Source organism: Perognathus longimembris, chromosome 22 (genome assembly GCF_023159225.1).
Source record: "Perognathus longimembris pacificus isolate PPM17 chromosome 22, ASM2315922v1, whole genome shotgun sequence".
In the NCBI taxonomy this organism is placed as follows: Eukaryota; Metazoa; Chordata; class Mammalia; order Rodentia; family Heteromyidae; genus Perognathus; species Perognathus longimembris.
Genome location: NC_063182.1, coordinates 2158705 through 2175279, shown reverse-complemented (window position 1 = coordinate 2175279; position 16575 = coordinate 2158705). Strand labels below are relative to the sequence as shown.

The following is a 16575-nucleotide window of genomic DNA, read 5'->3' as shown; positions in this document are numbered from 1 at the left end:
CATGAAGACAACGTTTGCCCTTTCGTGTCAGGGACCTCGCCAAACTTCCGTGATGGAGCATCTGAGACCCTGGACTACCGAAAGCTTCTACCATGGGCAGGCTCACTAGCTCGTCAGGGTTTCATGCCGCCGACTCTGGTGGGAAAATCAAGCATAGATTCTCACACTGGACAAATCCAGGCCTGTGTCCTGCCTGCCTGGCTCTGTCCCTTACATACTGCATGACCGGAAGTCAGAAACGCAGCCTCCTTAAGTCTCCTTTGACTTAGCAATAAGAACGAAAACGATAGAAACTCCCGATCATCTGCCCGGGACTGTCCTAATTGGTATGACACACACAATTTTATTGAAATGATACAACCTCACGAGTTAGGTAATGTCGCACCTCTTGATTGCGTGTTGTTTTTGGTGCTGGTCCTGCTGGAACTAACAGCCTGGGTGCTGTCATAGCTTTTAGCTTTCTGCTCTTGAGCCGCAGCTTTTTGGTGATTAAGTGAAGCTGAAAGTCTCATGGCCTTCCCGCCCTGGGGTGATTTTGAACTACGATCTTCAGATCTCAGCCTTTTGAGTAACTAGACTCTCCGGCGTGGGCCTCCAACACCCAACACCTCTATTTTTAATCAATGAAGAGTCAGAAGCCAGGAGAAATCAAGGCACTTCTCAACTTCCCTTCCCCCCTAAACAAGCCCCAAACTGTCCCACAACGGGCAAGTGAGGAGGCTGAGACTCGAGCCAGCCCATCCCGTTTGGAGACTGAAGTGTGGTAAGATGAATGAAGTGTGCAGGCAGCAATAAAGCCGCACCCCTCCCCCACGGCGAGGCGTGCCCACGACCCTCCTGGATCCGAGGACATCCAGAACATTCCTGTACACGGTGCGGAGTGAGACGTGGCGGGGCAGCTAGAAGGTGTCCGTCCACACTAGAAGGTGTGCCTTTCTCGCTCGGCGCGTGTGCGTGTGCGTGTGCGTGTGCGTGTGCGTGTTTTGACATTCTAGCCACATCCCTCCACACCTCCCTTTTTCTCCTGAAGCGCCCCCTGCTGGCTGAGACGCGGGCATGGGGACAGTCACGGCCTGAAGCCCCCGCCCACCGCTTCCCGCGCCGGCTTCCTCGGCGCGTCTGATCCTCCGTGCCATTCCCGCCGCAGCGCAAATGTCAAGGAAGCCCGAGTCATTATAGGAACAGCTATTCCGCGGCGTGAACGCGCGGTGCGCCAGAGACCGCGCGCCTCTCTACCGATCTGCTCCAACCCCGGAACCTCCGCACAACAGCTTGGGGAAGTGCCGGCGGTGTTCCTGCTTCAAAGAAGAAACTGGCGCCCAGGCAGGTGAGAAACGGGCCGGCAGCCACCCGAGCAGCAAATGGCAGCGCCCGAGTTCTCAACTCAAAGCCTGCGAGTTTACACATGGCCCAAGTTAGGGTAGAATCCGGCAGGCTCTGCCCCGTCCTAGGAAAGATATTGGAGAAGAGGTTGGATGTTAGCTAACGCGCGCATGCGCACGTGTGTGTGTGTGTGTGTGTGTGTGTGTGTGTGTGTGTGTGTGTGTGCTGATCCTGGGGCTTGAACTCAGGGCCTACGCATTGTCCTTAGCTTTTTCATCCAAGGCTGGTGCTCTACCACTTGAGGCACAGCTCCACTTCTGGCTTTTTGCTGCTCAGCTGGAGCTGGGAGTCTCACAGAGTTTTCTGCCCAGGTTGGCTTTGAACACTGATCATCAGCTCTGAGCTTCCCGAGTAACCAGGGTTACAGGCGTGAGTCCATGGCTCAGCCCGCCCTTCGCTCACGCCACACTGTCTCAATAAACGTCACTAGGGATGAGACGGTGACCAATGTCCAGGAACTCAGGCAACTTGCATCGGATGCGTCACTGAGTTCTGAAAATACCAAACTTGAAGCCTCAATTCCTTGTCGAAAGAAAGACATGAACCAAGAAAGGAAATAATACATTTGCAACAAGCCAAGGAAGTAATGGTATTTTGAGACTCGAATCCTTTAGCTCCTTGCAAGAACTATGCTAAACGTCCTGAGTTTATCCAAACGGTCACAGAAGATTTCCACAGCTAGCCTGGAGAGGAAAATCTGTGTCACCCTTATCTCCAGTTAACTACCAAAAAAAGTTGGAAATGGAGCTAGGGCTCAAGTCGTCAAACACCAGCCTTGAGCACAAACGACAAAGGACGGAGCCTAGGCCTCGAGTTCCAACCGCGGCACTGGCTACACACACCAAGGTTTTCAGCAAAGAGGCACGTCCCTGGTAACCTCAACCCAAGACTTCTGCGCGACAGCCGGCACTCCTGCAAAGGACTCTGGTTGGTGGCCTGAGAGAGGCCAAGCTTGCCCGCTAGCGTCTACTTGCAGGAGATCTAGCCTCGTGCCTAAGGCACTGGTGGAATGATGGGCAGATAGTCAGGCATCGGAGGTTTCTGGGCCTGTGGCTTGATAGTCAAAGAACCTTCTATTGGAGAAAAAAGTTCTCTTGCTTCAAAGGCAAAGAGCTTTTGGGGGGAGGCACCGGGCTGCGGGGTTTCAAAGAAGCTGCACGGCGCTGAGGCACGGAGCTGACTTTGACGTTGACGTTTTATTGCATCATCAAAAAGTCAGCTATGAGCATTAGGTTTTCATTTTTTCTTTAATATATAGTTTATATAAACATGTACAGAATGCATTCATATAAACATATGGGCAATATATCAATGTGTGTCAATAAATAAAATTCATCCATTAAAAAGAGTTGTGCAGGCTCCTGGTTTTTCCAAGAAAATATTCCTGGGAACTGCATCAAAAAATTGATCATCATGAAATCATGAGTGCTTCCCATGGAAACAGAATCAGGGATCCTAGAGCCTTCAAAGCCGTAGCTTTAAATGAAGCACAGACATCACTAACAACCTCACCAAACCAGAGATAAAACCATCATCCAAATGTCGCAGCTTTCGGAAATGATGACATTACACGTCCTGGATAAACGGGCACCCGTGCCTTTTATATGCTGACTGTGTTGGGGGGCACGTGCCCCGCTGCAGCTGTACCTCATTCAAATGTAAACAAAAGTAAGAGGCCGGCTAAACTCACAGTAAGTAACCATGAGCAGTGACTGCCTCGGACCGTTAGGCCGGGGGCCACAGCAGAAGGAATCTCGTTGGGTTTCTTAGCAGAGTTTAGGCGTCGTTCCCGCCGGCTGGCCGTTATTCTCCACGTTCCTTTTGTTTTCTGCACGTTACACTGTGGAAGCGAGCGCGATGCTGACCGGGACCCTTTTCTGAGTGCACGCGCACCCGGCGCTGGCGCGGCGGCGTTGACTTTGAAGGAGGAGGAAGAGTTGGGCTCATCCTCACGGCGCAGCCGGGGGGCCTCCTGGCCGGGGGGGGGGGGCAGCGGGGAGGCCCGGGGCGGGGCTCACGGGAGCCTCTTCCTGTCCTGCGTGGGCGACCGCGCGAGGGGCGACGCTCGAGGCCCCGGGGGGACGCGCTCCAGGGCGGGGCGGGAACGAGGTCCGGGTGGAAGGACGGCCCGGGCGCGCTCCCAGCCCAGCAGAGCCCAGTCACACAGCCGGGTCTGTGGCTGACGACAGCTGTGTCCTCACTCCAGGTGTGTCCTCACTCCATCTGTGTCCTCACTCCAGGTGCGTCCTCACTCCATCTGTGTCCTCACTCCAGGTGCGTCCTCACTCCATCTGTGTCCTCACTCCAGGTGCGTCCTCACACCCCCTGTGTCCTCACTCCAGCTGTGTCCTCACTCCCCCTGTGTCCTCACTCCAGGTGTGTCCTCACTCCAGGTGTGTCCTCACTCCATCTGTGTCCTCACTCCAGGTGCGTCCTCACTCCATCTGTGTCCTCACTCCAGGTGCGTCCTCACTCCATCTGTGTCCTCACTCCAGGTGCATCCTCACTCCATCTGTGTCCTCACTCCAGGTGTGTCCTCACTCCAGGTGCGTCCTCACACCCCCTGTGTCCTCACTCCAGGTGTGTCCTCACTCCCCCTGTGTCCTCACTCCAGGTGTGTCCTCACTCCAGGTGTGTCCTCACTCCAGGTGTGTCCTCACTCCAGGTGTGTCCTCACTCCCCCTGTGTCCTCACTCCAGGTGTGTCCTCACTCCATCTGTGTCCTCACTCCAGGTGTGTCCTCACACCCCCTGTGTCCTCACTCCAGCTGTGTCCTCACTCCCCCTGTGTCCTCACTCCCCCTGTGTCCTCACTCCAGCTGTGTCCTCACTCCAGGTGTGTCCTACTCCAGGTGTGTCCTCACTCCAGGTGTGTCCTCACTCCAGGTGTGTCCTCACTCCAGGTGTGTCCTCACACCCCCTGTGTCCTCACTCCCCCTGTGTCCTCACTCCAGCTGTGTCCTCACTCCCCCTGTGTCCTCACTCCCCCTGTGTCCTCACTCCAGGTGTGTCCTCACTCCAGGTGTGTCCTCAGTCCAGGTGTGTCCTCACTCCAGGTGTGTCCTCACTCCAGGTGTGTCCTCACTCCAGGTGTGTCCTACTCCAGGTGTGTCCTCACTCCAGGTGTGTCCTCACTCCAGGTGTGTCCTACTCCAGGTGTGTCCTCACTCCAGGTGTGTCCTCACTCCAGGTGTGTCCTCACTCCAGGTGTGTCCTCACTCCCCCTGTGTCCTCACTCCCCCTGTGTCCTCACTCCAGCTGTGTCCTCACTCCAGGTGTGTCCTCACTCCAGGTGTGTCCTCACACCCCCTGTGTCCTCACTACAGCTGTGTCCTCACTCCAGGTGTGTCCTCACTCCAGGTGTGTCCTCACTCCAGGTGTGTCCTCACTCTAGGTGTGTCCTCACTCCCTGCTGTGTCCTCACTCCAGCTGTGTCCTCACTCCCCGGTGTGCTGGCGGGGGGCGGGGCGGGGGGGAGGGGGAAGCCATCCATCTCCAGCTTTCCTCCAGGTTGCTGTGGAGACCATCCCTCCCTCCCTCCCCCCACCTCTGCTCTGCCGTGTCCCGTGGTAAATAACCAGAGCATTCCCTGAGGAGGAGGGCTGCCACTGGAGCGAGGGAAGAGCGAGGGACACGGGCGCCACACAGCGCTGGCCACGAGGACACGGCCGCCACACAGGGCTGACCACGAGGACACACTCAGACCACACACGGGGACACAAGTGCTCCAGTGTCTGGCACAGATGGGGGGAGGAGAGCAGGCTGACCACGGCTGGGACGGAGGTGGCCGAGCGGCCAGGACAGGCACAGGGGAGATCCCGCGCTGACAAGGAACAGGCGAGCTTGCAAGCTCCAAGACGGGGGGACCGTGGGGAACGAGAAGAGAACGAGAGGCCCTTCTGACCTTTGACCCCACAGCCCTTTCCAAGCGCCCAGGGGCCTGAAGCAGCTGATCAAAGGCCAGGCGCCACGTGAGGCACAGGCGGGAGCTCGAGCGCTCGCTCTCTCTCCCTCCCTCCCTCCCTCTCTCCCTCTCCTTCTCCCTCTCTCTGGAAGCCACGGATGTCTTCTGGGCCACTCTCCCGGGAGCCTAAGTGTCACTGGGCCGGGCGGCCACCAGGGGAGACGTCGCCCTCCGAGGGGTGGCACTGACTCTCCCAGCGGCCCCCGCACTCCGCCGCGTCCCTGGAGAAGGAGAAGACGAGACAGCCTCAGGGTGGGGATGGAGCCAGGGAGCACCCAGGGCGGAAGAGCCCATCCCGCGGGAGCCCCCATGCCGACCCCCGGGCCTCCGCCTTCCGCTGGGGGACCCCCAGGGGAAGGCCGGCCCGCCGCCGTCTCGGAGCAACGTCAGCCCACGCGAGGAACCCACACGCCGGCGGGCAAACTCGGACCCCCCCCCCGCCAAACCACTGAAAGATGAAAACCAAACACACCAACTAGAAGCTGGCCATGCGTGACCAGCGAAAACCTGCCCGGCTATCAGCTTAACCGGGGGAACTGCTGTATCTTCCAGGCCTACTCAGAATTCTGCTTTATTCAACCGTCCAAGTTTTATCTTCGCCAGACGACACCTTTCTATTTTCTTTCACAGTTTGCTACACTTTACAGTTACTGGATTACATCCCACAATAAGCACTGTCCTGTGGCATTAATTACGATGGTCTCTCTTTTTCTATCTATGTGGTGCTGAGGAATCGAACCCAGGGCTTCATGTATACGAGGCGAGTACTTTACCACCAGGCCATATTCCCAGCCCTTGGTGGTCTCTCTTAAACTATGGTACCGGGAAGGAGCATAAGCATTCCCAATGAGCCTGATACATTATGTCCCTTCCTTTATGTTTAGGTTATTTTTTATTGTGCATGAAGTCACACTGGTTTGTAACAATGATGAAATACTACTGGTTGATACCAAGTTTGCTGCTAATTTTTGCCGGCTTGACACGACAGCTGTCAATTCTTAGGGTTCTTTATCCTGCTAGGACTGGTTTATTTGAGCCAAAATACAAGGCCTTGTAGGTGTCTCCATTCAGCTTGAACGTATTTGTTTAGAATTATTTTGGTCTACTTTAGATACCAGTTTCAATATTTTAAGACAGTTATTTACTCAAACCGGACTTGAAGTAATTTTCAAGCACATAAGAAGATCAGATACTGCTGGATGTTTCACCTTCATGTCACCTAATTTTGGGGTTTTCAGTCAGCGTAGGCATGTTGAGTAGCAGAGGGACACAGCAACGAATCACGCAAGCCCGTCACGCACCATGTCCCGAGGACAGACAGACGCATCATGCCACGCTTCGTCCCGTGACATGCTAAAATGCCTCTGCCCAAAAACCATGCTGTTCTACTAGATCAAGAAATCACTGGATGTGACAGGCTTTGTTAATGAAACAACTTCATCACAACTCACTGTGCACTAGTGTCTGAAGATTCTAGTTAAGTCGATTTCAAGCATGAATCGGTGGTTTCTGGAATTAGCGTTCGTCTTTCTTTAAGAACCGGGGCAATGTGTACTTGTTTCTGGGCTTCTAGCCTATTACCAATCCTAAGAACCATTTACAAGTGCGGGAAGCCATTGGGTTTAAGGCCCTCAGATTTAATACATCATGGCTCAAAGACATTACTGCTCTGCATCAATTCTGAACAAGTTTTCCCCACAATGCCCCCACTGCCTCCAATTAGAAGTCTTATTCTTATTGCAACCGAATAGGCAACATTTCTTCTCTAAATAATGAGCTCTAACCATTCCTATTCCTAGGCTTGCTACTTATTCTAGTTACAGCTTTTGATTCATTTTTGGTTCTATGTCCATTCTTCCAGGTTTTCTACATGACGTGTGAAAGTGTAAATTCTAGATGACGCCAAGGCGTTTCCTCACAGTGCTACATGCACATCTTACTGGTTGAATAGATCTGTTAAGGAAGAGAAGGAGGGAGGGAGGGGGAAGGGAAGGAAAGAAGGAAGGAAGGAGTAAAGAAGAAAGAAAAGGAAGAAGAAAGGATGGGAAGGAAGGAAGGCAGGAAGAAGGAAGGACCGATCATCTTTTCTTTTTTGCCAAAATCCCTCTGTCACGGCCCAGCCTCTACTCCATGAAAGACTCTCAGCGGAGCAAGTGGAACATGAGAATAAAGACAGGCGGTCTGGTGAGCTGGTGACCTCTAACAGTCAGGGCCTGGCTTGCTGGATGGGAAGCACTGTGAACAGCTTGCAGTTCACCGTCAGTTTAGTCATTGTTCAAGAAGGGAAGTAAGTACAAGGCATTCTACTGCTCCAGAAAAGATTGGCTTCTGGAGTAAACGTTTACACTCAAAGCATATGGCCCTAATCCTCTTTCACTTGAACACTTACTTCTTCCCCTTCCAGCTCGAGGCCCCAGGACAGAGCGCGCCGCCATATGAGCAGGAAGCCCCGGGACAGGGACTTCCGCCCCTAGTGCCGCGCCTCTGCTGACACGGTCCCTTCCCTGGGCCTGCCTTGGCCGGCTTACTCAATGCGGGGGAGACTGTCCACACGCTCTCGGTGGAAGCGCTGGCGTTCTGGCTGCGTGAGGAGCAGGGATGGTGGGTGACAGATAAAGGCCTTCTGATTGGGTGGCAGCTGTGTGTGGGGTGGGGGGGGGGGGGACGGGACTGTTCTCCAAAGCTGTAATTGCTTCGGAATTTGGCTTTTAATATTCTATTGTTAGTATCTGATACTTTATATTCCATGTGGAGAGAAGAGGCTCCGCTGGAAACACAGGGAGGGCAATTGTTATTTTTTTTTGCATTCGTATTAAAGAATCCGTGAGACCTCAATTTCAGCATGGGGCGAGATGCTTCTGCAAAGCTGTTAAATAGGTCTGACTGAGTGGGGTGGGGTGGGGGTTGAGATACTCCCAATTCAAATGCAGCGAGATCACAACTGCTTCAAGCATATGCTTGATCAAAAACACGGGCCCTGGCTCCAAATCCCCGAAGCAAAACAGCATAAAAAAACCACCTCTTTCCTGCAGCAGATGAGATTTTAAAGGCACAGGTTCTTGTTTTATGAGTCTCGGCAAGATCATTACGATCTGCAGTGGTCATTAGCTCCTTTTTCTCCACTTAATCATCAACACAAAACCACGAGGAAGGACTGTGCACAGCACCCTTTCTTGGCTGGCCGCCAGCGCCGGTACAGTGTGCCGGGTACAGTGCTCTACACTGGATTTCTGGCCCGTTCTGCCTCCCAAATCAGGAGTTTACTCCATCGGGGAAAGTGGAAATCACAGTTTCCTGTGGAAGTCTGACAGAAAAACCGACTGACAGTCATGGGGACCCCATAAGGAGGAGGAGAAAGTGAAAAGGAGACTTTCTCGGCAGGTCATCTCTTTCACAGGCCCGGAGATGGTGCGTGAAGAATTGCATTGTGCACCTGCGAAACAACCTGGACACACCGAGAGATTTATATTTATCAGACAGATAGACTGCATTACACAGACCTAAGTGTCGTGGCCAAGACATAAGCCACTATATCTGCAGAGCACACGCTTTGAGATTTCGGGCCAGCACCCTCTTTTGTGCTGCTTCACAACGGCGTCTTGACAGCTCAGTTGGCACAATCTGGATGGAGTGCATGTCCCGATGATCGCTGAACAAGTAAGTGTGGTCCCCAAGGCTCTTGAACTCCAGCCCTAGTCTCAGATATGTGTTCCAGTGCGCCGAAGGTCAAGACCAGGCCAGGCATGGCTGGTTCTAATCCCAATACATGTCTTTCCCTACTCCTCAGTGTGCACACCTACTTGTGAGACTCCTTGTAAGATCATTCTACATTGCCTACCACAGTGCCTAAATGACAAAGGCTTTAGGTGTGTGGGGGTCACAGCATTGCTTTTTGTCCTGAGGGAACCTAAAGATAGCTAGAAGACAGTCATAAAATGCAATGTGTGCCCTAACACGTGAAGAAATGTCACTGTTCTCACCATCTCGACTAGCAAGTCTGAAAGGGGCCCTTGGTCAAGGTGCACTGGGATCCTAAACTGCTCTGTGCAATGTGATTCTTTGGTGCACCTACTTAAAGATAGTAAAAACATAATGAGAAAGGAATGAGGTGTTGAGAAGGTAATTAGGAGATGGGATCACGAAAGAACGGGACTAGTGCCTTTATTTTTTTTAAAGACCATAAAATGCAATATATACGTGTATGGAAATACCACCATGAAGCTCTTTTCTATAATGAACACAGGTGACAAAAATTTTAAAAATAAAGTACAGAATTATACTAAAAGCAGCCAATATTTACCGAGTATTGCCTATTTTGAGTCATGCGTTAAGCAAATCACGGGTCACTTCATATAATGTTCACGACAATCCTATGGCATGGGTTTTGTTTTGGATGCGTGAAATGGACTACGTGGGCCCATGTGGAATAGCTAAGGACTGGCAGGGCTAGGATTTGAACTCAGAGCCCATTGAGCCAGTACCATGAAATAACCACCGTCGCTACAAAGCACCCTCAGCCCTGGAAACTGCCCTTGAGAAACCGTCTCGGAGGGAGAGGGGGGAGCCAGGAATACAAAGAATACTGGCGTTCTCACAGGATGGCCGGAGCCTCCAAGAGCAGGAGAAGCGGGTGGTACGGGAGCCCAGGGAAGAAGCACTGAATGATTCGGAGAGGGCGGGAGTTGGGATGAGGAAAGCTGGCGCTCGGTCTGTTCCTGCAGCAGAGCCTAGACGAGCCCCAGGCAGGTGAACGAGGCCGCTGAGCAGGTCTAGTGGCTGGAGAATCCACTATTTATTTGGGGACAGCAAACACATCTCGCATGCTCATTGTACGAAGAGCTGGGGGAGAGGAGCGGCGCTGCAAAGGAGACAATTGAGAAAAATGAGCTGGAAAGCAAGATGGGGTCAGGGCACGGAGCCGCCCGCGTTCTTCACCGGCAGCCGACTCAACCCCGCCACGCAGATCAAGGTGGCTCTGTGACAAGCCAACGCAGCTGGCATTTGGAGTTTAAATCCCACACGTCCAAGTGGCCTTTCCACCCTCCTGAGTGATAACACGGAGACAGCTTTTCTCTTCGGGGTTATATTACATGCATCTCCAAAGCAAACCGGAGGCAGAGAGAAAATAAATAAATTGCCACTGGCGACCCTGCGGAGGAAAGAGCTCCTTAGAATTGCCAAAACACACCCGTAGCCTTGAACTCGATGACAGAATGCTCCCTTCTGGAAGGTCACAGAAAAACTCAACGAATATCCAGGATGGTTTGATTACTTGGGGAACGTGAGCCTGCTCCCCATGGCAGGGCTTGGACCATCAGCACAGAGGAGGGTGATCACGTGTGTCTGCTCTTTGATGGCAACGATCTTGACTGTCTACCTCTCTGCTGTATCTCACTGCCCACAGCAGGGCCTGAACTCTGCAAAGACTGTTAGAACACGTCTGCGAAGGAATGGAAGGAAAGCCGGCTGCCGCTGACTCACACCTACAAGCCCAGCGACTGGGAAGGCTGAGGTGCGAGGAGCCGGGTTTGAAGTCAGCCACGCAGCAAAGTCTGTGAGGCCCTTATGTCCAATTAGCCACTGAAAAGCTAGAAGTGCAGCTGCGGCCCAACCGGTGGAACACGCATCCTGGGCAAAAACATTCAGGGACAACTCCAGGCCCTGAGTTCAAGGGCTAGGATTAGCGCCAAAAAAAGAAAGAGAAGGGCAGAAGGGAAGGAGGAAGGAAGGAAAGAGGGAGGGAGGGAGGAAGGGAGGGAGGGAGGGAGGGAGGGAGGGAGGGAGGGAGGGAGGGAAAGAAACTTCTTAATAAAAGCTTTGAAATCAGACAGACATGTGTTAGAATCAGAGCCCTAATCACACACTAACTAGGGGGCCCCAGCCAAATTATATGACTTTTGATGGGTTGATTTCCCTACCAATAAAATGAAGATAATAGTAGTTGCTCCATAGAGTTGATTAAGAATTCATTAAGAGGAAACAGGCAGCACATTTAGCTAAACATATACATATTAGGCAGTAAAATGATGGCCATGAGGATAAAGACTATTTAGTCTAGGAAAACATATTATTCCTAAACTTACTTGTCTACTTGTTAGTATATGTGATAGCCATTCATATCTATGTATGTCTTATATGTACACACACACACAGAGATACACAGACACAGACACAGACACACACACACACACACACACACACACACACAACTTTCCCCAAAGTCCAAAAATCAAGGCAAAAACAACATGCAAATAAAGGAAAAAGAAAATGTCCTAGACAGCAAAGGAAAAGGAAGTATACTTACAAAAGAAGGGACAACACATATGTTTGTTTCTCAGGTTTATCAAAACGTGGATTCACTTACAATTTACATGCTAAAAAGAAATCTCTTCTAAGAGCAAATCTAACTGTGAAATGCTTCCAAGAATCTTGTTAATAATAACCTAAGCAAGGCGGGGAAATGAGAAAAGACAACTCAGAAATCATTTCGTAGACAAGACAATCCCCAAATGGTTTCCTGACTCTTGGGGTGAGCGTAGCGAGCCAGCGCACCCTCGGTGCAGTGTTCCTCTAAGCCGAAGAGGTCCGGTGGGGCCCCTCGCGTGGGGTCTGCCGACGACCCAGCAGAACGATGGATGGCTTTTCCCATCCGCGCAGTCGGTGCACGATTCCTCCTCCTCCTGAGCCCACTGCTTGGGACCTGGCCTGACACCATTTCCCTCCCAGCCCTGTTCTGATGCTCACCTCGTGTTCCAGAAGCAGAGGTGTTGCTCTCCTTACCAGTGTGCTTGCTTTCGCTTAACAAGATGGAGACGAAGGTAACGAGACTAGAACGCACCAAGAACTTCCTGGGTTCCATGTCCCCTAGGTGCCCGATCTCACAGAAACCTCACAGAAGTCTCAGGAAGTAAGAACCGTCTCTGCTCTCATTTCTCACAGGACGAACTCAAGACTCTGAGAAGCTAATAAGCTTTTCCCCAGCATCTCATAGCTTCAAAAGGACAACACCACACACACACACACACACACACACACACACACACACACACACACACACACAATCAGCTCCTACACTTTAAATCCTAACATTAAACTGCTTCACTGGCAACCACGTTCTCTTAGATTGGGATTCTGCCTTGCCCCATCTAGAGCCGCATGCAAGTCCTTGCTCCCAATTTCCTCTATGAGAAAGGAATCAGCACAAACATAGACTGAAGACATGTGTCCTTACCCAGCCCCCCGCTTGGCCTTCTTATTCCTCTGTAAATAGCGATTCCATGTATATCAATGTTTCAAACATTTTACCTAGAGCTGAGGTCGAATTAACATTTTCCTCAAAGGTTCTAAGCTCAGGCATGAAGAGCTCGGGGACAAACTTCCGAGCTTTCCACTGGCCACAGGCTGCCAGACGGGTTGCGACGTGAAGGCAGGATGCCCTGGAATCGATGCTGACAGCTACGGCCGACGCGCCCGTGCGGCTCCAGAGAATCTCCCGGGGTTAACCAGGAAAACAAAATGGCCGGAGTGGGTTTTGCACTGAGCTGCACCGGAGGAAGCAAAAGGAGTGTGAACATTTCACCTTCCACCTCCCATCCCCCCGGCAGAAATGCTGGTTGCTGATTAGGAACACCTCTCAGTCCATCGGCCCCTCTAGGGGGCCGCCGGATTTTCTCCTGCACCTTACTTAGGGTCTCTGTTTGCGATGGAGTAGCTGTTCCTGTAAGTGCAATCCTATGTATCCAACCACGATCCCTTTAAACCATGCAGATCGGGTCAAATCCCTGCTTCCCACAGCAACTCTTTAAATATTCAAAACGACGACTAGGAGCTGAAAAGTCCTTTGTCCTAAGCTCACCATCTTCTTTTGCCCCCACTGTTCTTTACATATTACGGATACTACCGAGAAGACGGTATGCCCCGCCCGCGGGGCGCGCTGGAGCTTGTCGGCCTTCGCTCCCAGAGGCTGGGGCTTGCCTGGTCCGCAGAGGGCCGCACGCACGCTTCCACGGCTGGCGGTTTTCTAGTGGGTCCCCTCGCGCGCTTTGGAGGCAATTCCTTCCTGAACAGCTGCTCTGACTAAATCGGGAGGACGATGTCCATGCCAAGTACACGCTGTAAGGGAACAAGCTCGGCGCGCCGGCCGGGTGCTGGGGGCTCGGCTGCACGGTGGCTGCCAGAGCTCCGACCGCGCCAGTTCAGGGCCTACGACGGGATCTCCTCCTCATTGTCCCCAGAGGGGTACGGGGTAAGGTCGGCCAGCCGACTCCAGCGTTGCCTCGAGACTCTGCCTGCGGCTCCTTGGCTGTGACGAGAAGGTTCTCTCTTGTAAAGCTTACAGGAAATTTTCAACCTCAGGACGACCTTGAGATGTGGGAGGTCATACAATTGTTAGGGCGCAGGGTTTTCCTATACAGATGGTAACCGGCATCCCTAGCCGGTACCGGTAGCAATCTCCAGTTATGACAACTGAAAGTGTTCACAGGGCTGGCCACCGCGGCTCAGCTTGGAATCCCAGCTATTCGTGAGGCAGACATCGGGGGGATCACGGTTCAAATCAGCCCGAACAAAAACGCTGGTGAGGTCTTGGTCTAAACCAGCGAGCTAGACACAATGGCCCGTACCTACCCCATCTATGTGGGGTACCATCCCATCTATGTGGGGAGCCCTAGGTAGGAGGATGGCGGGCTAAAGCCAGCCTCTGCAAAAATGAGAACTTTTCTGCAAAACAGCTAACACAAAAACACAAATAAAAAAAAGGCTAGGGTGTGGCTAGGTGGTAGAGCTCCTATCAAGCCGCCGGGAGGCCCTTTGTTTACACCCCAGCACCTGCCCCCCCCCCCACCGTGAAAATACACAGACACTGCCAAATGACTTCTGGGAGGCGCAGTGATTCACTTGTGAACGGCCGTGTTCAGCTCACACCACCTCACGGTTGCAGGTCTGGATCGTGTCTACGCAGGGAACGCGTGAAGGAGGATGGCGGTCGGTTCATTGGTGATCAATAAGGGATTCAAAGACCGGCTTCCTGCTCTCTCCAATAATGGTTCTTAGCCGTGTTGTGGCTTACAGCTTAAAAAAAATAATCTTTATACTTCTGATTCCCACACAGACGAATAGGACTCCCAGGACCAGGAGACTGTAACGGGCAGTCAGGGTCAAGGGCCAGCGTGACCTCACGTAGTCCACGGTGGGCACCGCAAAATCCGGGGGCTGTTTGGGGCTTGCACGGCACACGGGTAGTGTGCGTGTTCCTCCTTCGCCGCGAGCACGCACGCATCCTCCAGGCCTGGCACGCCGAGCGGTGGCCCTCGAAAGCTAAGTGAGCCCGCAGGGCACAGGAGGGAGGGCGAACACACACGGAACGTTCTCAGCTCGCTTGACGCCGTTACCGTGCTTCGTGCTGGGTCAAATCGATGCCTATAGGTAATGTCAGGGCCAGAAGGCACATTCAAAATAGCAGTTCCCACTGCTCAGCACAGGGCATGATGTACCCAGGAAACAAGGCATGTCTCATGTTGCTTAAACAATTATTTATAAACAGCGTGATTAATTTAATTCATTTCTGGCTCTTCTTTTAGCAAGAGGGAGTTTTGTGTTCCCTATTTAAAGAGCAGCATTTAGAACATAGAGATTTTTTTGTTTTTTGACTCATCCCCCAGGAGATACGCATCCGGAAGCAGAGAAAACAAGTCTCTCTGAGACCCAGAGAAGGGAGCTTTATCAAGGTACAAATGATGGCATCTACACAGTGATCACAGCTGTAACTTGCCATCCATGGACAAGTTCTCGACCGCAGGGGCTGGGCGTGGCGCTGGGCAGATGTTGTTGTACGTCGCCTTAGAGGAAGCCCTGTGAGTTCGGGTCTACTAGTACCCCTATTTTACCCAGCAGGAAACCAACCCAGAGCAACTTGGTACCATGTTCTAGGTCATGGGAGTACTCGATGACAAATGTCACACAGGACTAAACCCTGCTCTGCCAGACATTATCCCCTAGAGTTAGGATGATGATGTGCTTTGGTGACACACCAAGCTCCCTTTCCACTGAAGTCAGAGCAAGAGCTTTTCCTTCAGGAGGAGTAATGTTTGGGCTTCCATCCTTTGGCCCAAGGTGGTCACCCTGGGAGAGACGAAGGCCACTGAACACATTTCTAGTAAAGAAGACTATGTCTATGAAGAAGTTTCTAGAAAGAAGACTAAGCTTTCTAACCCTGATAGTGTGGTGAGCCAAGCGGAGCACTGTACAGTCGGCTTTGCCAGTGGTTCTCTAGGAGGACAGCAAGGGGCTCTTTGAGCAGGTGTTTGTGTTGGGCAGGACTGGGGCGAGGGAGCATTGGCAATGAGGTTGCAAAGGGATACGGAGGTGGGTGAAATGGTCTCCTGCCGCCATCTTGAAGTTTCTAATAAATAGCTTTAGCTTTGGACTGTAAACATTTGTCGAATGTGCATGTATCAACAAGTGGGCTAAAAGCTCAATTAGGTTTGTGCTGTATTCTTTCCTGGCTAAAACATACATGCATGCACAACAAAATATTATAGGATATGTATCCATAAAACAAGATGTTGTTTGTGTTAGCGCAGTAGCTTGCCACAAGTGAAACATTCTTACGTGCGCATTTCAAGTCATCACTGCACAGTAATGGTAGCTTTTATGGTAACAATTAAATTTATTTCTACTTTATACAGGTAGAAAGCAAATAAAAAGAACACTCAGATAAGACAGATGGAAAGAAAAGCCTTTGCATTTCAGTACCTTAAATGGCAAATTTCCCTCGACTTTTGAACAGACAGACTACATTTCCTTCTGCACTGGGCTGTCAGTCACGCAGGCCCCGGGTCAAGCCAAGGGAGAGGAGGCAAGGCTTCCTTCCATTCACCCACACCGAGTCTGCCTCGGCTCAAGACGATGAGCCAATGCCGAAGCCAACTGTAACCCCCCAAGTTCAAAGCAAAGGTCACAAAAATGCCTTCTAAATGTCAAAGGAGTTTCTAGCATTAGCAGAAATCTGTAAGGATCAAAAGTAAATCAAGTCTAAATTATTTCTTTACCTGTGAGTAAAATCTTCCAACCCATGGCTTGAAAAACCTTTATTTAAAAGAGAAAAGGAGAACAATCCCAGCACACATTTTTCTTGCTAAATCAAAACACAGTCTTTCTTTCCTTCTTTCTATACACATTTTCCAAATGAAGCACTTTTTTTTCTAAACAAAGCTTTCTTTTTCTTCCTAT

General features: G+C 51.6%; 1 protein-coding gene across 1 annotated transcript in view; it reads right to left on the bottom strand.

Annotated features, from left to right (window-relative positions):
* Nucleotides 1-5479: 5479 nt before the first annotated feature.
* The window catches only part of Htr4 (5-hydroxytryptamine receptor 4), a 35394-nt gene continuing 24298 nt past the window's right edge, over nt 5480-16575 (bottom strand). Inside the window, exons 7-8 of the mRNA XM_048331627.1 lie at nt 7875-7927; nt 5480-5567 (exon numbers count right to left, since the gene is read on the bottom strand). Of these exons, the coding sequence (XP_048187584.1) occupies nt 5480-5567; nt 7875-7927 (141 nt within the window). The remainder of the gene's footprint in view (nt 5568-7874; nt 7928-16575) is intronic.